At 44.5% G+C, this 22,781-nt stretch overlaps 3 protein-coding genes across 16 annotated transcripts in view; 1 reads left to right on the forward strand and 2 right to left on the reverse strand.

The window, feature by feature from the left end:
* Positions 1-758: 758 nt before the first annotated feature.
* On the reverse strand, positions 759-6,561 carry hmgcs1 (3-hydroxy-3-methylglutaryl-CoA synthase 1 (soluble)). Of its 4 annotated transcripts, none has more exons than XM_034601721.1 (10): positions 6,073-6,178; positions 5,007-5,464; positions 4,292-4,417; positions 3,919-4,083; positions 2,386-2,554; positions 2,097-2,267; positions 1,885-1,991; positions 1,676-1,801; positions 1,418-1,578; positions 759-1,292 (listed from the first exon to the last, which is right to left on the reverse strand). In XM_034601721.1, exons 2-10 carry the CDS (start codon positions 5,452-5,454, stop codon positions 1,212-1,214), a joined length of 1,554 nt encoding a protein of 517 aa, XP_034457612.1. In that variant the 5' UTR covers positions 5,455-5,464; positions 6,073-6,178; the 3' UTR covers positions 759-1,211. The 4 variants fall into 4 exon arrangements, with proteins under 4 accessions (XP_034457612.1, XP_034457613.1, XP_034457611.1 ...); XM_034601722.1 differs by lacking the exon at positions 6,073-6,178 and adding an exon at positions 6,369-6,561 and having other exon boundaries at positions 760-1,295; XM_034601720.1 differs by having other exon boundaries at positions 760-1,295; positions 6,073-6,176.
* Positions 6,562-6,954: 393 nt separating this feature from the next.
* On the reverse strand, positions 6,955-22,749 carry LOC117771406 (3'-5' RNA helicase YTHDC2). Of its 11 annotated transcripts, none has more exons than XM_034601691.1 (29): positions 22,714-22,745; positions 22,513-22,545; positions 21,343-21,466; positions 21,089-21,179; positions 20,716-20,912; positions 19,393-19,595; positions 19,137-19,303; positions 18,234-18,336; positions 17,867-18,023; positions 17,604-17,696; positions 17,359-17,498; positions 16,323-16,458; positions 15,916-16,042; positions 15,446-15,511; positions 15,063-15,241; positions 14,852-14,948; positions 14,458-14,545; positions 13,598-13,672; positions 13,428-13,510; positions 13,169-13,274; positions 12,549-12,665; positions 11,751-12,023; positions 11,302-11,428; positions 10,695-10,891; positions 9,993-10,173; positions 9,226-9,314; positions 8,726-8,845; positions 8,211-8,362; positions 6,956-7,353 (listed from the first exon to the last, which is right to left on the reverse strand). In XM_034601691.1, exons 3-29 carry the CDS (start codon positions 21,458-21,460, stop codon positions 7,275-7,277), a joined length of 3,561 nt encoding a protein of 1,186 aa, XP_034457582.1. In that variant the 5' UTR covers positions 21,461-21,466; positions 22,513-22,545; positions 22,714-22,745; the 3' UTR covers positions 6,956-7,274. The 11 variants fall into 11 exon arrangements, with proteins under 11 accessions (XP_034457584.1, XP_034457582.1, XP_034457581.1 ...); XM_034601690.1 differs by having other exon boundaries at positions 22,501-22,545; positions 22,714-22,739; XM_034601693.1 differs by lacking the exon at positions 22,513-22,545 and having other exon boundaries at positions 6,955-7,353; positions 22,643-22,749.
* The window catches only part of ndor1 (NADPH dependent diflavin oxidoreductase 1), a 30,162-nt gene continuing 21,543 nt past the window's right edge, over positions 14,163-22,781 (forward strand). Inside the window, exon 1 of the mRNA XM_034601714.1 lies at positions 14,163-14,190. The gene's annotated coding sequence lies outside the window, so the exon portion shown is untranslated. The remainder of the gene's footprint in view (positions 14,191-22,781) is intronic.

Below are 22,781 nucleotides of genomic sequence, written 5' to 3' on the forward strand. Positions count from 1 at the left end.
ATGTACTGGCATTGGAAAGACAAATTCAGAGCAAATCATATCCAATACAATCATGTAATTCATACCATCACCTGCTCTGGAAAAACATTTAAAAAATAGAGAAATATGACGATTAAGTTCAGTTATATTTCCTGGAGCGACAGAACAAAAAGGTTCCGTTTACTAAGATTGAATTCCGTCAGTTTGAGAGAATAAACTACGAACAGATTTCCACCAAACTTGGTACGAAGACGGGTTTCTTCTCTTTCTTTAAGAAAGTAAAATGTAATTTTCATTGATTTCTCAGAGAATAATTCATGGACATTGATAAAAAATTATCTGACTGATTTAAAGCACTGATATTTATGAAGGACTGTGATTTGGGTTCATTTACTTGATTGATTGTTGTCAAAGGTCCGAGCTCCACTGAGGGACATTCTGTATTTTATAATCTACAGAACATTCACCAAAGAAAAGACAGAATATAAGAACGAACACTGAGGTTGTTTTATTAAACCTCGACGAGTTTGGGAAGTGAAACTTAACAGCAGCTTCTCACTCAGTGGGTCTAGATGTTAGTGTTAGTGTGTGTGTGTGTGTGTGTGTGTGTGTGTGTGTGTGTGTGTGTGTGTGTGTGTGTGTGTGTGTGTGTGTGTGTGTGTGTGTAGCATCACCTGTTCCCAGTGGAGATGAAAACTGACCATGTCTCTTCATAGAAAACACGTTAAGTTCACAAACAGCAGAGTGTGTGTGTGTGTTCATGGGGGGGGGGGGTAAGAGCTCTGTCTCACACTGGGTTGCCGTGGCAGCAGCAGCAGCACTATTTTCATCCATACACACAGTTGAGGCCCACCCCACGTTTTTCTGTTAATCAGCAGGAGGCCTGAAGCCACGTTAATTATGTCCACTTCCTCTTCCTGTCGCCGGCTGCCAGCTGCCAGCAGGAAGTCCGCTTGCTTCACAAACATCTGCCTGAGCCGCTCCCAGATTAACAACTGTCCAGTTTTGCACAAATGCAAAAGGGAGCATGTGTAAAAATGTCAACTTTAAAATAAAACTAATTCTTACTGTCCGACAGTGTCACATGTGGCCAGCAGGGGCATGATGGGGTGTCCAGCGTCTCAACACTGCTCCGAGCTAATGAAGTTATGATAAAGTGGGAGGTGCCCTCTCCTGACCTGGAGGGGACTGGTTTCTGGGCGGTGATTCCTCTTGGAGACAGACGGACGCTCTCAGTTGCTGACGGCCGCCTCGGGGATGATGGTGGTGGTGGGGGGGATGCGAGGCATCTTCTTGGCTGGACTCGGGATGTGCTGCTGGAGAGGAAAACGCCCAAAATGTATGTTTCTATATTATTGAATTTTAAGAATGAATTAGATGTATATTGAACATTATGATCTGAATCAGGAAACTGCGTTAACGTTTGTTCGGACTTTACCTCTGTGGTTGCGTTGGAGCGAGCGAGAAGTTCGGGCTCCGCCGGCAGGTCGCGGTCCAGAGGTGTGCGGGCGTATTCCCTGCGGTGTTTGTCGTCCACTCGCGTCAGGTACCACGTTCCTGGGAACAGATCCTCCACCGAGCCTCGAGGGACGTAGCTGGCTGTGAGGACAGAGTGAAAATCGTTTATGAGAACTTCCTGACAGACTGGCTCGTGATTGGCTCTTTCAGAGTGGGACAGGAGCAGCGGGGGCGTTACCCAAGTGGTGCGTCTCCTCCCTCAGCTTCATGTTCTCAGAGAAGACGGCAGGTGAAACCTTCTTCCTGGAGTCCAGTCTGACCTTCAGGTCGCTCAGGCTCGACACCAGTTTGTCCAAAGTAGATCCTGGCACAAAACAAAACATATCACATGGAGGAACACACAAGAGTTAGTTTCTGCCATTTTATAATGTCTGTGTGATGACTCACCGGGGGTGTGGTCCTGTGTGACGCGGAGAGAATACAGAGTCGCAGCAAATCCTGAACCGTAGGAGAAAAGTCCGACCCTCTGTCCTGCGATCTGCGACGGTGTGTGTCTGCAACACAAGGCAACAAACTGACGGTCACACTTATTCAATCCGACAGCATCGTGTACAAGGTGCACGAGGGTAATGCACGAGATGAATGACACCGAGACGTACTGTGCAATGACAGATGCCAGGCAGCCGTAGACGGAGGGCGTGTACATGTTTCCGTTCTCGTTGGAGATCAGCAGCGAGGCCTTGGTCTTCCTCTCAAACAGATCGGCACTGGCCTTCATGAATGCCTTCTCCACATCCCGGTCAAAGTAGGTTTCTTCTGGTCGAATATCTCTGTCGTTCAAGCACACACCAACACAGAACTTCATCATCCATCTTCAACACGTCTGCTCCTACATTCAACAGGTTTGTTTCCTGGAAGGATCTAAACTCTGTTTCCTTCTGAGCGTACCTGAAGGCGTCAAGGCCAGTGAAGGGTCCCGTCTCGGTGTTGGGGCTGGGGTGGCTCAGAAAGTCGTTCAGCATCAGTCTGGCCAACGACTTCTGCACCAGCTTACAGTACGGGGAGTGAAAGACGAGATAACCAAAGTCCTCCAGGCTGAAGCGGTTCTCCAAGCCCTCTGTCCAGGAGAAGAATGAGAACACATGATTTACAGAGCGTTACCATCAGACCAGGGTTTGTTGGTCTGTTCACACCGGACATTAAATACATCCTGAACGTGTCTCTTGTGATCGACTCCACTTCTCGCTCCGTGTGCAAATAAACACAGACGTCACTTCTGTTCACAAAGACCATGTGATGCTGTTCTGAGCCAGTGTTTACAGATGTGTCCGATGTCCCTGAACCAATCAATGCACTGAGCTCAGCTACGGAGGATTTTCCTCATTTGAAACCATAATGAAACCATAATGAAACCATAATGAAACCATAATGAAACCATCGCTGGACACTGAGATGAGTCAGCGTAGAGGTCAGAGGTCGTGGGCTGAGTAGGTGGCCCTTCATACGGGGCCCAGGACAGACTCACTAATTAAAACAACGTAGACACGAGTCCAACAACACCTGCAAATGTGGTCTGAGGATGTGTTTGTTCACACTTGAACGTACAGCCACCCGCCGGGGATGGGATCGTCACACCAGGTGTGAACGAGGTCCAAGTAGAACCCTCTTGCACTGTGGACCTGGGGCAGTGACCTTTCACTCAGTTTGACTGTGGACACTAGAGCTACGCAGGTACAAAGATACTGAAGTGACCCAGGCTCATTCCCAGGTCAGGAGCACGTCTCAGAGCTGATGGGCGTTGTATTTCTGTTGTCACGGAAACACAGGTCAGTCTGAAGTGTAGAGCTGGACATGAAGTGCTGCTTCTGTCATTTTATAATATGCTTTTATTCATATGGTCAGATAATGTACATGTTGACACGTCAGGTGAAAGGCTCATCTGATTAAACTTCATCATGCTCACTGACCTTAAGTAAACTTCTTAACACAGCAACAACTAAACCCTCTTAACTCATTAAGCTCTTATCCATCCACTGAACTCTTCACATGACGGCAGCAGCACCTTTTGATACCGATGCTGTTTTCAGACGTGACCTCCAGAGGGACAATTCTCCAGAGGATTCAGGGCCGGAGCAGCAGACAGACGCAGGATGTGACAAATCACATCAGACACTGTTATCTGGACATTCTCCAAAGCTCATGTCTGAAAGCAGCTCACGACTGTCAACTGGAAAATAACAAAAGCTCTTATTATGTAGTAATATGATGCTTTTTTCAGCTTGAACCTCAGATCTGTGTCTGTAGGTTTCTCAAAAAGGTTGTTTAATATATCATATTTAACAACAGAAGCAGTAATTACACTGAATGCATCATTTAGTAGAAGAGTTTGTAAAAACACATTTCATGTCCAGGCGCTGAGTGACCTCTGAAACCTCCACCCGACCAAACATCATGTGATAAGAAGATGAAGGTCAAACCCACCTCTCTGCCACTGAGCGTGGATCTTGTTGCGATACACTGAATAGCAGCGGTCCAAGGCCCCCAGGTAGCACTCGATGGACAGCTTGCCGTCCACCACAGGGTACTCCGACATCAGGTCAGGCTTGTAGAAGTCGTACGCGTGCTGCATGTGAGTTCCTCGCAGACCTGCACCACAGCCAATTATTTAAAATCAGGTTTATTGATCTTTTTTAAAAATAAATACTGACCAATATATACGTATCACTCTGTTTGATCTCTTTGATTAAATCAAACGTCAGTGACTTAATCAGGAACGATAAGGATGATGGGATCAGGTAGAGGACGGGGGGGGGGGCTTATCAATAAGTCAACAAACAGTTGTCAGTTCACTGACCTCGTTCAAAGGCCAGAGGTGCGTTCGGTCCCACCAGCATGGCCACTGCACCAGCTCCCCCTGTGGGCCGTGCACTTCCTGTTGCGTAGACGGCGATGTCCCCCGCTACCACCAAAGCATAACGGCCTGCAGAGAGGAGACAGCAAGAAAATCTATTTACACACAAAGTATCAGCAGCGTCGAGGCACCAGTCGCACACAGCCCCGTCACAGCCCGTCACAGAACATGACGTAATCAAAGAGAGTCAACAATATGCTGAGAAGTCAGGTTTTATTTCATTAATGTGAAACATAACACTTTCCCCTAATCTGCTTAAAAGACGAGTTAAACTGCTCAGTCTGAACGTTAACGTTTTAAATATCTGTCTTTACATTTCTGCAGACTCATTATCAGAAAACAACATCTGCTGCTTCCAGCCTCGTGTGAGGATTTGATATTTTTGGTTATGAAGAAGTAACTTGGACCATTAGAAACTGTGACGTTGAACATGTCTTTAATTACAGTTTTATTGTTCTAGTCATTTTTAAGCAGAACTGTCAACATTAGCTGGTTCCAGCCTTTCCAGTGCGAGAATTTAAAGACTTAGTTTGTTGTTTGGACGGAAGTTGGTAACAACAGCAGTGATAATATCTATAATAGAAAAATTATAATTTGATATAATAACATGCAGCTCTGGAAAAGATATGAAGATAAACTGAGGAGATCATTGACTCACCGTCCCATGAGCTGGATTCTACCCAGTTGACGGCATTGAAGAGCGCTGCCGTGCCGCCGTAGCAGGCGTTTGTGGTGTCGATGCCCTCCACATCTGTATTCCCCGAGTCCTCAAACAGCTGCATGAGGACCGTCTTGACGGACTTGGACTTGTCGATGATGGTCTCTGTGCCGACCTCCAGTCGACCCACGCTGTCGTAGGACAGGCCGTTCCTCTCCATCAGCCTCTGGACCACAGTCAGACACAAGGAGTTGATATCTTCGCAGTCCGAGCAGAAGCCCATGCGAGCTTGGCCCAGGCCGATGGTGTATTTGCCGGCTGCCGCGCCGTCGTACTGCTCCAGCTCGGTTTGGTCCACATACTGGGCCGGGAAGTACAGCTCCATGGCGATGATGCCCACGTCTTTGGGCCATGGTCCCATACAACTGATCTGAGCTGATCCAGGCATCTTGAATGGGCTGAGGAGGAGATTCATTATTATATCATGTCTGACAGCTGCAGGGTCAGTTTGAATATAATGAACTGTTCATCGTTATTATCACACACACACACACACACACACACACACACACACACACACACACACACACACACACACACACACACACACACACACACACACACACACACACACACACACACACACACACACACACACACACACACACACCTAAGCAGCTCTAAGAACATTAGAAGGTTAAAGGTGACGGGCTGAAGAACACTAACTGTCCATCAGTCTCATCAGCTTCCGGCTGTTCCCTCAGTGGCTGTTAGCTCAATCCAGCTCGCGTTGTTTAGCTGGAGTCAGGTTATAGCGAACAGGCAAGGTGCCTGGGACATGCTAACATGTTAGCTAAGGCCGTTAAAGCGCCAGTAGTATGACATTTATTACACGTGTTCACTTTACTGACACATACAAACGTCACACGTCGTTAGTCAACACAACACACACAGGGTCATAGCGGATGCTAGCTACATTACACGTTGCTACACAAACTGAGTTTGGTAAACAAACCTGTTAAAGACACGGGAGAGAGAAACTGGGTGAAAGGGCACCGGGATTTACCGGAACCGGAGCCAGTCAGGACGGGGAACCGGAATCAGATCCCCGTCAGACGGACACACCGACACAGTTCTAACACGAGCAGTGACACCGACAGGAACACGGGCACACATTCAAATGGTCTGAACAGCATCTCAGACCCGGACCCGGACCCGGACCACACACAGCGACGGACCAGCTTCCTGTCACTCACTGGACTCCAGGCTGTCAGCTGTTAGCTGTTAGCTCTGTTAGCTGTTAGCTCTGTTAGCTCACACCTCCAGGGCTCTACACCAGTTAGATGAACAACATGTTCTCACCTGTGAGGAGTGAAGAGCAGCTGATGAAGAGGAGCAGCTGATGAAGAGGAGCAGCTGATGAAGACGAGCAGCTGACTGACAGGTCTCCTCTGTGGTCGCAGCTCGTTGGCTCCTCTTGTTTTTATATGACAGAGCCTCTCTCCCTGAACTACAGCACCTGGCCTCCTGACCAATCACAGCTCTCACTGCACATGCGGCGCTACCAAGTCCCGCAGCGCGTCAGCCAATCACAGCGAAGGAACCGAAACACGCGCCAGAGCCCTACCGGCGGGCCAATGGGGAGACATGTACGATGTCTGGTGAGAGAGCAGGAGCCAATCAGGTCGTGAAATTAGTTCCTGGCGCGGCAGTGGCGCTGAGCAGCGTGTCCATGGCAACACGCATCCATTCATACGCTCAGGTGAAAACCACCGAGGAAGAAAAGTTTCACTTCACTAAAAACAATATAAAAACGCTCCGTTATATTTGAGTCTAAATATTATCTTAGTGAAAAGAGTAGAATCATCTTAAAGTACTTGTAAAGTACTTCTTCAAGTACATGTCCCAGACTCTGGATGGATCTCTGAGGGGCTACTGGCCGATTATTATTATCACAGTACAACTTTTATGAATTGACCTTTAATTTGAATTGATTGAACTGTGGAACTCACAGATTTTCTCTGGATTGTTTCTGAAGAAAAGACGCGAGGAGACGTTGAGAAGTCGTTCTCACTCTTGAGTTTATTTCCTCTTTAGAGGCACAACATCAAACAGCAGCCTTCAGAAACTCCTGAAACTGGATCAAACAAACACTTGTAAAACTGTTTAACAAAAGAAAAACTCATTTCAGACTTAAAACACTCAACAGCTAGAACACAACGTACAACCCACAATGCAACACTCTAGCAGAGTTACAGTGGTCCTGTCTCAGGTGGCGTTGGAGGGACTGTCGTACTTCACAGAGCAGGAGGCCCAGAGGTGCTCAGAGAGCGGATCTTCATGAGACCTGAGGGGAGAAGACGCAGTGATATGAGGAAGAAGTGAAAAAGGAAAGAGTAGTAAGTTAAATTCCTCCAACACAACACTCACCATCAGCGTGGACCTGTAGAGGGCACTCTTTATTCTTCACAAACAATATCCACCTGACCTCTTCTCAGTCTTTGATTTCATATGATTTTTAATTTGTATTATTTCTGTCCGTTTCCACCGCAGCCTGTTCTCCCTCCTGCCCTCTGCTGGCAGATCCAGGTGCAGATCCAGGAATTCTTAATGTCTTTCTTTAACATTGTGAGATAGAATGTTTTTCAACATTTTCCTTTATTTCTCAGAGAATAATTCATGGATCTTAATGAAATAAATCAGACATATTTATATATTTATAAGTGTCCAAATAAAAATCTGGATCTAGTTAATTTAAATGTGGTTTCACTAGGAGACTGTCGGGCCTTGTGGATATTCTAGTATATATTTTGTATTTACATTGTTCTATTATTGTAAATTAATCAGAATATTATTACTGTGATGTCTTTTATTACTTTATTAACAACTTTATTTTTGCTGCAATTAGGCTTCCAGGCAAAAGTCTTTTACTTGTTTAAAATAAACATCTTGAATCTCTGTCTGTTCATTTGACTTTTTTCTCATCTACCTCCTTTGTTTTTTATGATTTAGGTGAAAAGGTTGTTGTGAAGTTGTCTTTCCACTTTGGGATTAACACAGAACTCAGTCTTTCCGTCTTGTTCTACAGACTCGACTCTATGACTGAAGGAGTTCAAACTAAAAGAAGAGAGAAGGTATATTTGTCCTTTCATGTGATTCTTCAGTTAAACACTATGATCAACATGTTGTGAGACTACTTTTTACTTGTCACGGCCGGTGCTGGTGGGTTGCTGGGGGCTGTACTTGGAGTTCTTCGCAGAGGCCTGGAGCCACTCCCCTGGTTTAGTGGTCCGGGGCCGCTGGCCAATCCCTGAAGGCTGCTGCAGGCCTGCTCTCTGCTCCTCCTCTGTGAGCACCTGAGGGACATCGGTTTGAACTCCAGTGATTCATGTCATGTAAACAGCCACATAATGAACTAACTGCTCCTGCTGTGTCATCACAGTGTGAATGTGTGAGTTAGATGTACAGCACTTTAAGAGTTGTTGACAGACTAGAAAACAGGCCGTCTGTTCACCACAGAGGCAAAGCAACTTCAGGTGGCTCAAGTGCACACACTGTAAATGTAATACTGCGCAAACCTAGGACGATTACGTGAAGTTAAGCACACAGATAAAACTCATGACATGACTCACTCCTCAGCTGGTACCTGTCAAACACACATTCCAATGTCAAGTTCAAGACAAGACAAGAATCCAGGTAGAAAAAGGAACGTGACATACAGAAATCAGGGTCTTCAGGATGGTCTGCTCCTTCTGGTTGTAGGGCTTTGAAGGAAAGCTGGTCCTCCAAGTGAAAAGATTTTGCCACATCTCCCTCAGTTTAAGGACCATTCTGGCTCCCTGATTACATCACGCATGACACCAGACAGAACACGTGAGAGAAAAGATTCAGCACAAAACATCAAGAAGAAAAGATGGAAATAAACACGAGAGCAACGGGTCAGAATGAGCGAGAAAGAAACAACAGAACAAAAGAGCAACAATATCAGCGAAGAAAAGTGAGAACTTTCCATAGCTGCAACTCCTCTTTTCAGCCTCTGTCTTAAACACTTGGTTTTACACTCCTATCTTTTTAAGACCTTCTGATAAAGCCCTCTCTGCTCTGATTGGCCAGGTGGCTCAATCTGCTGTGATTGGTCAACAACTTCCAGCACCTCTCTTAAGGTTTGAGATTTAAATGGCTGAAGGGACAGTGAGCGTCGACTGTGATGTTCTCTCACCTCTGACTCACACTGGAAGGCGAGCCAGTCATCTACCTTGACCTCAGCGACCTCCTCTGACCCGCTGTCACTGTCATCCTGTGGACGGTCTGACAGAGAAGAAGCTGAAAACAAAGACCGAATCAGACCGACTTCCAAATCAGCTCCAATCATAAACCACTGGTCACTGCTAATAAAAGACACTAATCCCAAAACACTAATTCCTCAAATTCCCAGAAAATAAGACTGAAAAACTGTTGCAATGTCTAAACCTAGATGTCGTCAGGGGTTGAAATCATAGAATGTAAATAAAGACGGACAAACAAGTGTATGGGCGGGACCTCATTATCACGGCTCCACTCCGTGATCACTACTGCACAGACTCCAAATGACATCCAAAGTACAAGATGGCGGCACGTGGTATCCAAGATATTTTAGCTTCATGTTTGTAAAGCTGGAGGAAGTGGAAACACGCCGTCCTTCTTTATTTACAGTCTATGAAAGAAACTTAGAACTAAAAAGAAAAGTGAACTCAGGTCACAGGGTCAACGTCGTCTCAACACTCATCGAATTAAGGACAAGGTTTCTATGGCTTAATTTACAGACATAACTGTATTCAAAAGTTTTCAGTTTGTTTATTCAGTACTTAGCACATGTTGCTGGGATGGGATCTTACTAATGATGTACATATCATTTTAGGTCTAGAAAATGTTTACTGATGACTTGTAATTTTAGTTAAATTCACATTGATTGTAAAATCTTTACAAACAATGTTTTCATTTATTCACCAGCTGCTCCCGGCACAGTGTGCTCCTCCAGGGGGAAAGAGGCACAACCTCCAAAAAGGGCCACGCTGATGGACGTCACCAGGGAGCAGCAGCGGACACTGGCCACCTTTTCTCCTCGACGTATCTCATCACAGATTAACCACTCGGTGGGAAGAGCTTCGCCCGATTTGGATGAGGTTTTCTTAACAGCAAAAAGACACAAAAGAAATTAAACTTTGATACAAAGTAAAAACAGACTTTAAATCTGATTCTACCACTTAAAGTAGACTTTTTAAATCCATCAGCCACGGCCATCCAGCTGGACGGGCTAAGGAGTTATTGAGCTGATGGGTAATCATCACTGTCTAGGGCTAGGCTTAGATAGAATATGTGGTTTTTAAGATAATAAAGGTGCTTTAAGAGATACTAGGCACCTAAATGTGTGACTGTACTTTGATAGAACACATTAAGGTTTTAAAATCACATTTATTACGAAATGTATTAAACCACAGCCAGTGAGCCCCACCCACACGTGACAGGATTGGTTTCAAAGGTTTGTGACATCAGGCTGTTTGGATCCTTTTGTTGGAAATACTCAGCCATAGTGTTGACTGGTTATGTTGCTCAAAATATATCTTTCATCATATAACAGGCACATGTCAACATGTTTAAAAACTTTTTTCTCCCTGGAGGGGGACTTTAAAAGTTTGAGGTTATTTGTACCTCCTTGAACTGGTTCAGGACGGAAGAGGGATGAAAGTGGATCTGTTTCTTGTTACTCGAGATCAGCGAGGTCTCCTGGTCGATGTGGATCACGTTTGGATACATGCCAGCCACCAGCGCTGCCTTCACCACAGCCCAGTTCTCTGAATTATGATTCAATTCAACAATGTCACTGCTTCCATGGGCCTGCACAAAACCTGGGGAACAAACATGACATTTCAAAGTTGTTTGTTTTATTTATTTCTTTAGACAATTATGGATGTTGAGGGATTCTATTAAAGGAGATATATAAGAAAAGAAAAGACCCTGGCATTGTTGTCTTTTGTGCGTTATGCACACCTAGCAGCTAGTCTGACCCAAAACAAAGCCAGGTCAATTGAGTGTGGAGGCCAACATGTCCTACATGCGCTGAAGTAGTTGTCCAATCACAACAGACTTGGCCAACTAGCCAATCAGAGCAGACTGTGCTTTATCGGAAGGGGGGGCCTTAAAGAGAGTTTTAAAACCGACCTGAAGATAAGCAGAATACGTCTCCTTAAATATAGGATACTTTGACCTGGAAATGTGATAACGACACAACAAAAGATTACCACCAAGAACAACTGACCCATAGCACGGAGCTGTGCGAGCAGCTGTATCCTTATGCCATGTATCTTTTCCATGGTCGAGTGGGACAGGAAGTGTTTCTTACAGAAGGATCTCTCACTGCCGTTAGAGCAAGCCCTCTGCCAAGCCTGACAGCAAACACACAACAAATGTGAGGAAAAACATGCTTAGGACTTGGACAAGGGATCTTGACTGTATCTTGTCTGTGTCATGATTAAAACTCACTCATTAACAATTTGTTTTGTGAAAGAACATTCCTCATAATGCCATTTAACTCAAATATGGCCAGTTGTAGACAATCTGTTAAAAAAATCCAAATCTAAACTCTAATCAGTTCATCCTTGATTACAAGTGATGGTTTGAGCCAAATTTGAAGAAATTCCCCAAAGGCATTCCTGAGACATCATGTGGACGAGACAGGAATGGACGCAGGTGCAGAGGAAAACCTACCTGGAAGGCAGTGAGCAAGGCCATGTGGTCGCTCACGCTACAGGATGAAAAATGTCTGCGGGCGATCAGAGCAGCTCTTTTCTGAGAGCCCTGCGCAGGAAGGACGAAGGGGTCACTATAAGCCAGCATACAAGCAATGGTTAGAATGGGGTCCAGACACTTGAGCACCATGGCACTCAGCACCATCTTCCCCAGGTGGGGCTCTATGGTTAGTTCGGCCAAGTGGTAGCCCAAATCAGTCAGGTCTTCATTCTGGTCCATAGCACCTGTAACCTGAGGAGAGAGATGCCTTACTGCTGGAATAATGTATGTGGAGGTGAGATTTAGAGATGCTTATAATTAACCCTTCAGCCGTTAACCAAACGTAATACTTCAGACTGATTAACTGTAACATTGTCGTCTGTCCATACTCTGTGTTTATATATTTCGTATTTGTGAACGTCTTCTAACGCTTTATGGATACGGACGAAACAGATGAAACTGAGCAGTACCAAATTAAAAGCCAACATAAATGAGTCCTCCTGCAGATGGTGAAAATCTTATGGACGTTTTGACAGGCTGTCAATGGGGAGGCAGGCCTGTTGGTCTGTTTTAGTCCGTTCACACCAGCAGCTGCAGGTGTGAGATGATGTGTATGTGAATCCTCATGTTCTATTGTTTATGCTGCTGTTTGCACATGTAAAAAATTAACGTTATTCGTTACCAGGCGTCGGCTGTCACTCAGAAAAATAAAATCGTGTAGTGATTTGTGTCAGACATCATACTTTGGTTACCGTAGGATTTGTTAGTACTTGATACCTCAAGCATGCTCACAGCCTCTGTGATTACATGTGCAGGCGGAGGCTGTGGAGCTCTGGACAAGAAATCAGCCACTGGACAGGAGGGAGCGAGCAGCTTGGTCTGCAGACACAGTTCCTTAAACACATGGACATATTATCGCAGTATCAGTGCTGCGTGTTTAAGTAGCACTCAGCTATTATTCTTTCTCTTCCTGCTAAATTTAAAGCAAGACAGACACAGACTGGGCCGGGAAACCGTGCTGCCGCTAAAACAGTTATATTTACAACGCTTTATATTAAATGATAAAACACTTAAATTTTAAAATGTTTAATTTTCTGTAAAACATGATTAGAAGCAAGTGATTCCCGATGTAACAGGTTGTGTCTATAAAACCTGATAAAACACAAACTTGTTTAACATCCGACATTGTTTTCATTTGTTCGTGCCAGACTGGCCGTTAACCAGGTACAGCGATAGCAGAGGTCGACATTTCCTACATGCCCCGGAAAGAGTTGACCAATCACAGCAGACTGGGCTTTATTACTCCTTTAACTTCAAATAATCTCTTCTGTGAATTATTCCTATGGTATTTTGAACTAGTCCCACTAAATTGGATGAAAGTTGCAACGTGTGTCTACCTGCAGAGGCATCTGCAGCAGCTGTGGAACCTGGAAACTCAGCATGTTGTTGAACTGGATTCGACTGAAGAGGTGGAAGCAAGTCCCTGGTCGGCTGCATCCAGCTCTGTGGACACGGCACACGCTCAGTACTTCACATGATTCAAACGTGAGATTTTATCAGTAGGTGAACAATGAAATTAACAGCAGCAGGTAATTAAAGAGTCAATTGTTAAGATAAAAAAGAAAGTAAACAGGATTTGCACATTATTTAAATTACCTTCCCTTCCTTTGCAAAGCGCTGGCTTTGGAAATCCAAACCGTCTTTAAAGTGGATAAACGACTGACGCTGTCAAAGCACTTCTACAACAGGGAATACAAATCATTGGTTAATTACTAAACACGCGTTTGTTCCACTTTCATAATAAATTCAACTCTTCAGGACTGTACCTCTTTGACCAACCCTGTATCAATGACAAATACCACACCGTTGATGCTCGTCTCAGCATCATGAGTGGAGAGGATCTGAGTGGATAAAATAACCAGTTTTTATCAAGTTTTACAGCAAATTCATTGACATCAAGTTTACTGTAAAAAACACATCATCCATTCATGTACAATAAACAGCAGCAGATCTGAGCACCTGTGTTCTGGCATATTGGTCCGTACGAATGTCAACTGTGCACTGACCATAGACTTAAAATAACAAAGAACTTCCTACCACTGTCCAGAAAAGAAGCTAAAATATCTCAGATACAAACGCTGCCATCTCGCACCGATGATGTCATTTGCAGTCAGCGTCTGTCCAGTAGTGATCGTGGAGTGGCGCAACGATATCGAGGTTCCGCCGATACATGGGCTCGACCAATCACAAGTCAGTCTCAGCTGTCAATCATGATGTCTCAAACCGTTTTTATTCAATCAAATAATAACTTATATGTAATATTATTATTTTTATGTGACATTTTTAAATCACATTTCAGCAGCTTCTTTCTGAGCAAGTTAGTAAAATAAATGAATTTGGGATAAATACTTTTCATAGTGTTAGAAAAAACCTTATTAGCCACTGAGCAAAGTGAATGTGATCAAAGGCTGGAGAGGTTGATGTGGAGACAATGGACAGTTAACCTGTTAGGACAAGTGTCAAGAAACTGCTGGAGACTGAAGGAAAATGTCTTTGAGCATCTCAACAAGCAACGTTTGTTTTTTTAAATTAAAGTGGAAAAAGCTACGGTAAAAGTTACAATGGGAGCTGTGGACTGAAATCATTCATGAAAAAGTCAGTGCTACCTGTGACATCACAGACTCACTATCTTTCTGACACCAGGCAGAGAGGCACTCAACAGTTTCCTGTGCTCCAGAGTCTGAACTTCTGAATGTGGAGTGAAGATCTGGAACCTGAGACACAACACACACATACGCTCAACACAATCAACCGTCACAAACTGCCCATGATCAAAAAATACAGTGTTTATTAAAAGCAAGATAAATCGAGGAATGAGTCCAGTCCACAGACTGCAAATAAAGATGGACGACACATTTCGACTTCCTTCCACTATCCAGAAATAAAGTTTAAAATTCCTGGATACAGGTGCCACCGTTTTGTGCTTTCAAAACCTTTTGGGGGCGTCATATTGTCCATCTTAATACAGTCTATGGTTTACATCCATAGATCATCACTGCATGTACAGTTAAAAGATGTACCTCTCAGAGTGGCTGGAGAATCGCTTATCGTCGTGCAGGATGCGGTAGCAGAGACCAACTATCTCATCATGTCCAGGAAGAAAAATCAGGACATCACCTGAAGACAGATAGAGAAAAGTTACTGTCTTAAAAATGCCCCAATGTCACCCATACAGTGAAATCTGTCTGTGACACGTGTAATACGCTGCTCCAGATGAGTTGAGGATCTCACCGTCACAGGTGGTGGAGCAGATGTAGTGCAGCAGATCCATGATCAGGTCCAGGTCCACCCACTCATCACCACAGCTCTGCTGGTACAGTCGAAGCAGCTCGTTCTCTTCAGTGCTCATCTCTGCAGTGACACACTGCCCCCCAGTGGACTCATCCAGGGTGCTCTCCTCCCTCAAAGGACTGCACAGGAACAGCAACCGACATGACTGAAATGACTGTACATACATATTTACATCCGGAAAAATCTCAGGCATAAAGAATATTAAATGCTTCTTAATGGAACAATAACTTCCAGAGAGTGACTGAAGCATCTCTACACAAAAAGCTCCCACATAAACACTTACACACAGTTAACTCCTCCTCTGAGGTGGACATTACACTCACATGGAGCATTTGAGCAGATCCACAGCATCTGTGTGTTCAAACTGTTGGGCAAAGTCTAAGGCTGTCCTGAAACGAGACCAAAGCAATGTGGCTCATTACTTTCTCATTACATCCCCGGTGCTCGTGTCCTGCAGCTCGGGCTGTGACGGTGTGGATATTTTCTCACCGTGGTAATAGAGCAACAAACACCCCCGTGAATAAATTAAAGATATTCAGATCATTGGCCTTGAGGGAAAGGTGATACACTGATCATCACATAATGATGGACACTTCTCTTTAATGAGTTAAATCTTTCTTCAGAGCAGCGCATTCATCAGCCTACTGTGACGACAGTAATGAGCTCAATCCCGCGGTAGGCATCACATGACCACAGTAATGTGGTTACCGTCACAGCCCTAGCTGAAGGTTCAAGGATGAAATAAACATATAAAACAAATAGAAGAATGACTGTATCCTGACGGATGTCCTACCATCCATTAGACGCCTTCACGTTGATGTCAGCTCCCATGATGAGCAGCTGCTCCATCTGCTTCATGAATCCTCTACTTGATGCCATCATCAGAGCTGTGGCCCCCAACTCACTGTGCCTGTAGTCCACTACTTACAAGAATTAACATTTCAAGGCTTCATATTCTAATGCATTATCCATACTCTGTACCTGCTTCACGATATTCATCTTTACAGGATCACTAGTTTGCAGATAATTTGTTAAAGTATAAAGTACACCCACCAACACTTCTAAAACTCACTGATTAACACAACATATCTTGTTTGTTTCATCATGAAACAGAAAAACTGCTTTCAAGAGTAGGATAAATGGATAAAATGATCAACAGCCACGGTGAATAAGAGCAGACACTGACTCTGAGAATCATACCGTTAACATTTTCAGAGAGGATGAGGTTGTAGAGCTGACTGAAAGAGTCCTGGTCTTGACTGTAGAAAATGTTGAAGAGGCAGGAGTCCATCTGCTTCACCAGGCCTGGCTCCAGCTGTTCACAGTCTTTCTGTCTCTACAACACAGAATCACACACTGAGCTCTGTCAGGTTTCACATCACACACGTCCACGCCACACAATCACCACACAGACCTGAGAACCTTTAAGAAACAAGATGTTTCAACCATGAAAAAAAGAGTGAGCGACAGAGTCGGACACACACACACACACACAGGTTTCTATGAAGATCAGTTCTAAGTGTGATGATTAGAAAACATCAGAGGAGCAGAGTCTCTTGTTGACCAGCGGAGTAATGCTCCTTAGTGCTGCCAGGGGGAGCCGCACTGATCAAATCAATGTGGAGATCAGTGACCACTGTTATAAACTGACGGTTGTAGTCTGATTTTTTAATTGAAAAGCTTGCTTTGTAAATTATATATTTTTAATACCAGCAACGGTCTAAAATACTTTTGACGACACAAATCACGAGGCTCGAAAAGATACAAACCTCTAGGCACACACTGATAAAAAATGTTTAATCGAAGCAAGATGCCTCACTCGTTAGCTATTTCCACCATCAGCTCCGGGAATAAAAATCGAAAAAGAAGTCATCAAATAACTACCTGTTAGAATACAAAGGTATTTACTGAAAAATATGACAAGTGGGCCATCTCAATTCCTTCTCATCTCTGTTGAGAGTTGCACTTCATGCGTGACAGTTTGTTTTGCCTCAACTGATCGGCTCCTCTGATTTGCGTTTATAGAGATCGCCGTTCAAACTAATTAGAGGGAATATCGGCCGATCAGTCGAAGCACCCTTAGTCAATTCGAACCCAAACCCCCCCCCGACTGGAGGCTTAGCTGTGTGCAACCATTTCTGTAATGCTCTGTAATTTACCTCATATCCATTCTCCTGCCTGCGAGCTAGTTCAGGTAGACAACCTATGATTGGCTACACTGTGTGTGTGTGTTTACCGGCTTGGTGGCGGTGGCGTCCTCTCTGTCCAGGGGTCTGTGGTCCTGAACGAAGCCTGGGAAAGACTCAGGGCTCCTCGGTTTCTTCCTGGTCTCCACTAACTTACACCACTTGGTCAAACATGTCTGCTGCTTCTCCTCTGACAACCAGAGCATGACATACACACATATATATGAGATCAAGACACTTCTTTAATTGTTCATTCAGTCTGACTCGGTGGAATAATAGAGTAACAGCCTCGTACTTCTCTGTGTCTCAAGCTTGTTTTTCCTGAAGCCCGTCAGCTTCAGAACGTCTTCCAGGAAAAGTTCCTGCACTTCCAACTGTTGTCCTTTGACTAGATGAAAAAAACGTACTTTAATAAAGAGATACAGCCTCTCCGTCATAACACATTTCTGTAATAAAAGTCTGGAGTCGTCGCTCATAGCTCACAGACCAGATAACCTGTAAGTAACCTGATACGAGAGTTCGTTCAATCAGAGAAATGAGTTAGTTAGTGTAACTTACGGTGGATAACAGGGCAGCGGCCAAAGTACTGGGAGAACAGGTCGACATCCAGAGCTGCAGTGGACAGGATCAGTTTCAGTGTTGGGATATTCTGAAGCACACTCTGCATCTTTGTGAGCAGGACGTCAGTCAGACCATCACGCTCATTCACCTCGTCCTATTTAAACACAGCAAATCACTTTAACACTATGTGTTCGATCCGTGAGTCCGTAAGTCTTAACTGGGAGATAGGAATGACACAAGATAAAAAGGCTTCAAAGTTTAGATAGTCTTCAAAGAACAATCCCTACTTCAATAGCTGTTTCATAAAGTGGTGTTAGAGACGTCTGACTCTATATGTCTTGTATATTCAAGTCTTGATGCTCACCACAATGACGTGTGTCACATTTTTGAGGCAGTCTTCTCCAGCCATCAATGTTTTGAGTAGCACTTCATTGGTGCAGAAGGTCAGCAGTGTCATTGGACAGTGTCTAAGGGTTCAAAGTCAACGGTAAAGAGTCACTTTCAGAATAATAAGTAACAAAACTGTTTTACACAAGCTCATAACTTTTAGATTGGAAAGTTTGTCATAAATTATAATTCAGGAAATTTAAGTTACATAGTAACGAGATGCAAGAATCACGTCACAAGCCCAATTGAGACATGCATTGCTGTTGAAGAAATGCATTGTTTCATACAGCTTAATTTAGACAGGAGAGCACATATATCACATACCATAGATTATGTATGATGTATGTTCATGTTTGTGATATTGGTTATTTGATATATGAAAACAGGCTAAGACGTCATGATTGACAGCTGAGACCACATGGCGATTGGTGAAATATGTGTATCGGTGGGACTTCGATACCAAGAATCTACTCCACGATCACTACTGTAAAGACTCTGGCTTCAAATGATATCAGCATTCATATCCCAGATATTTTAGTTTCATTTCTGGATAGTGGGAGGATCTTTACTTACTTACTTCTATTAGCTGTTTAGAAAACATCTTGTACAGTCAAGACATTTAATTAAAAAAAATACTCAAGTTCGACATAACTTTGATCTATTAAAGTGTCAACGTGTCGGCTGTGTAGAATGCATTAGTGTCCGCTGCTACGACATGTTCATGCTTTCAAATCCAGTTATTTCATCTCCTGACATTTTTTAGGACACTTGTCCTTCAACGTCCCATGTTTGTCCATCAATTGATCTGGGTGTAGTTAGTTGAGATGAGAAGTGTCGGTTTGTCCTTCTATCACAGATAACAGATTCTTGTCTCATCTACCTGCACTCCAGTCTGATATGATAACCCACGGTCTGGCCCACACTCTCCCCTCTCTCCTTCGCCACTCGTTCAGCCACAACCAGGACGGCCAGCCACCTGGGCTGAGTGCAGAGGATCCTGCAGGGCTCTATGTTCATGCTGCAATCATCCAGCAGCATCTGCGGGATCTGCACAATGAACAGTGGTCAAACGGAACCAGCTTTCATATTAATTTGTCCGGTAGTTGCAGGATTGCCTGTCTGTCGAACAAACCCACCTGTGTAGTTTTTCCGGAGCCAGTCTCTCCCACCACTAGCACCACCCTGTTTGCTCTGACGAGCTGGACGATGTCCTCCTGGGATTCATGAATCGGTAGGGAACGTCGGAAACGGTCCAGCTCAGATGGATTCCTCCTTGGAGGCACAAAGGGAGCGCTGTTGTCTAAGCATCCAAGCGGCTTGTATCTGTCACCGCTGTTGTCTGAGGGAAGATAAGAAGAAGAATTTTACATGGCCTGAAACACAGTAGACCTTGCATCTTGAATGCAGAGGAGTAGGGGCATGGTGTGACTAAGTGAATTGACATCACTGTGTACAAATATGCAAGAATGGAAATGTGAACAGTGAGTCGTTTTTGTTTCATTCACAGGACTTGTTTTGGCTCATTGATTTTAAAAGATTGAAAACGCTGCTGTCGTGTTATTGATTTTTTTCCTGATACCACTGTGGAACCGACCATAAAATATAAATACAAAACCACAAGTGCTCCAAAATAATGCTTAGTGTAGAATGCATGTATTGTTGTAGCAGTTTGTTCTTCAGGCTATTATTCATCTCTTAATTCCAGTGTGGTCAGTAAGAGGGCAACTTTGCAGAAGGGATGGGATATTGCTCTCTGTCTCTCTATGCTTTATTATTCTGGTAAATCCCTCAGAGAGGAATTCAGCACCAGGCTGCCCGTACCTCCAGAGTAGGGATGTCACGAGAACCGATACTTCGGTACCAAGTCGATGCCAAATTCTAAAAATGTCACGGAACTCCTTTTTTACAGTACCGTAGGTACCAAACAATACTGCCCCCGCCGCTGCAGGATGGTTGCCACTGCTGTTTCTGGATGGGGGCAGGCACACATTGCACATCTGGTGTCCTTGTACTGTGCTGCATTACCCTGCCGCACGTCCTCCCTCCCCCGCTGACCTGCGCTTACTTTGCACGTTGACAGTGAACACCGTCTCTGGCCAGAGGTATTTGGGACCAGTGCTGTGCTTAGGTTTACTTTGGTTTGTTCTGGAGTTTATGAGACACATTTTAACAGAGGGACACACACATGCTCTGCGGTTTTCTTAGTCATTGAGCGATACCTGATAACTGAAATCTCATAATTTTCCTTATTGTATCGTATAATTGCAGATACATAATTCTCAAATACGATGTGATGCTTGTGCCAGAGAAATCTGCATGCCCCAGGAAAAATCTACTTTGGGGAGTTGGATTTCTCTGACCTCCTACCTCAGAAACCAGGTTTCATGTTTGCATGACATTAAGAAATCAGCTTAGTGCAGAAAGCTCTTTAGTGCAACAAACTGCTCAGTGAAACTCACAGCGCTGAGCAGGCCTGCACATGCCACTTTTGTCAGTGTGCTGCACATCGGTGCGGCCCTTGTGGCTGATGGGAAATTTCTGAATCAGAGAGTTGATGACACATAGGGACTTCTGGGAGATAATGAGCGGCATGACAGAAGGAGCTTTATCTGATCCATCCTTCTTCCAGAGGGTGATGAAGCGATGGAGTCCTTTCCTAAACGAGAAACAGAAAAATGTCTTCCCTTAATTAACTTGTTGGAACTCACTTGACTGTGTACTTAGCACGTGACAAAAACTGTTGCTGAGGAAGCAGAAACTTGTTGTTTAAACACAAGAGACTCGGGTCATTTTTAGTCGTTCAGTGTTTTTTCGGCTGGTGGAGGAACTTACCCTTTGCTCTTAGAAAGGAAACCCAGGGACTGGGCCACTCGATGAATATAAGCCCTCTCAGTACCGGAGAAGCAGGAGGGAAGGTCCACCTCTGATTGGTCAGGGAAAGGAGAAATAGGATGACACTCTATAACGCCTCACACTGGGACGAGGCGTGAGCATGACAGAATGACATCACTAACAGAGATACCTCACCTGATTTAAATAAATCAGGTTTTGTTCTTTGATATAAAATGAACAATAACAGTTGATACCTCTCTCTTCACTGAACTGAAACCTCTCCAGACAGAAGTTAACTGCTATCTCCACTTCCTCGTTGACGTGAACTTCATCTCGGGGTGGCGGGCTCTGGCTTGTGGCGTTCGTCGACATGATGCACTGCAACACAACAACACTTAATCTTATCACAGCTCAAATGTACTTCTCACAATAACACAACCGATCTCTGTTGTATGCCTTCATGGTAGAACTGTGTGCCCTCGTCAATGGCCTGTTGCAAAGAGGAGAAGCCACAGCAATGATAATCCACCATGGTTCTCACTTTTCACCTTTTTAATGTTCCAGGTTCAGGTCGAACATCGAGAGCTGGTTTAGGTCAGGGGCCAATGTAACTGGGTGTTAAATGGATTATATATATAAATTATAAATATATGTATATAGTGCTGTTTCGTACCCTGTTAATCACTCAAGTGATTCACACAGCACAAACATTCATAAACAGTCACTTGCCCAAGGACACTTCGGCAGGCGGACATGGGGATCAAACCGCTGACCTGCTGGTAAGTGTACGAGCCGCTACATTAACTTGTGTCCGATGCTGGTTAAGTTCCTGGAGAAATGTTTCCACCACTTTGTGAGAACAAGAGAGAACAGTCATTAAACAGTAATGACGTAACGAGCAGTCCCGCCGCCATCTTGAGTCCACACGTCACCACGGCTGGTTAGAGCGGGAATCTCAGCACAGAAGAGATTAAACACAGATTTAACCTGATGACCGATTTAAAACATGTAATAATCAATAGAAGAAGTTATGGATGTTTAAACGCTCACAGGCCGCTGGACAACAAGCTTCCCCTGACCTGCATTAGCTTCAAGGGCTACTTGTGTTTCTACGGCTACCAGATGAGCTAAGTCACAGCTAGGCTCCTAAATTATAGTTAGCCTCGGCTAAATTACAGTTAGCCTCGGCTAAATTAGTTAGCCTCGGCTAAATTACGGCTAGCCTCGGCTAAATTAGTTAGCCTCGGCTAAATGACAGCTAGCCTCGGCTAAATGACAGCTAGCCTCGGCTAAGTCACCGTTAGCCGAGCGGCAGATAAATGAACAGCTCCTGCAGAGCGAACAGCCGGAGCGATTCTCACCCAGTCACCTCACCCCCTCTCCCAGTATCCCGGTTCTCCACGGAGACACACCCGCTTCTTTACCCGCTTCTTTACCCGGTTCTTCACCCGGTTCTTTACCCGGTTCTTCACCCGCTTCTTCACCCGCTTCTTCACCCGGTTCTTTACCCGCTTCTTTACCCGGTTCTTCACCCGCTTCTTCACGGAGACACACCCGGTTCTTTACCCGGTTCTTCACCCGCTTCTTCACCCGCTTCTTCACCCGGTTCTTTACCCGCTTCTTTACTCGCACCTTCTCCGAGCACGCGCGCAGTGAGTGGCGCCAACAATGGACTTAAATCCGGTTTTTCTCC

This window comes from Hippoglossus hippoglossus, chromosome 12 (genome assembly GCF_009819705.1).
Source record: "Hippoglossus hippoglossus isolate fHipHip1 chromosome 12, fHipHip1.pri, whole genome shotgun sequence".
Lineage (NCBI taxonomy): Eukaryota > Metazoa > Chordata > Actinopteri > Pleuronectiformes > Pleuronectidae > Hippoglossus > Hippoglossus hippoglossus.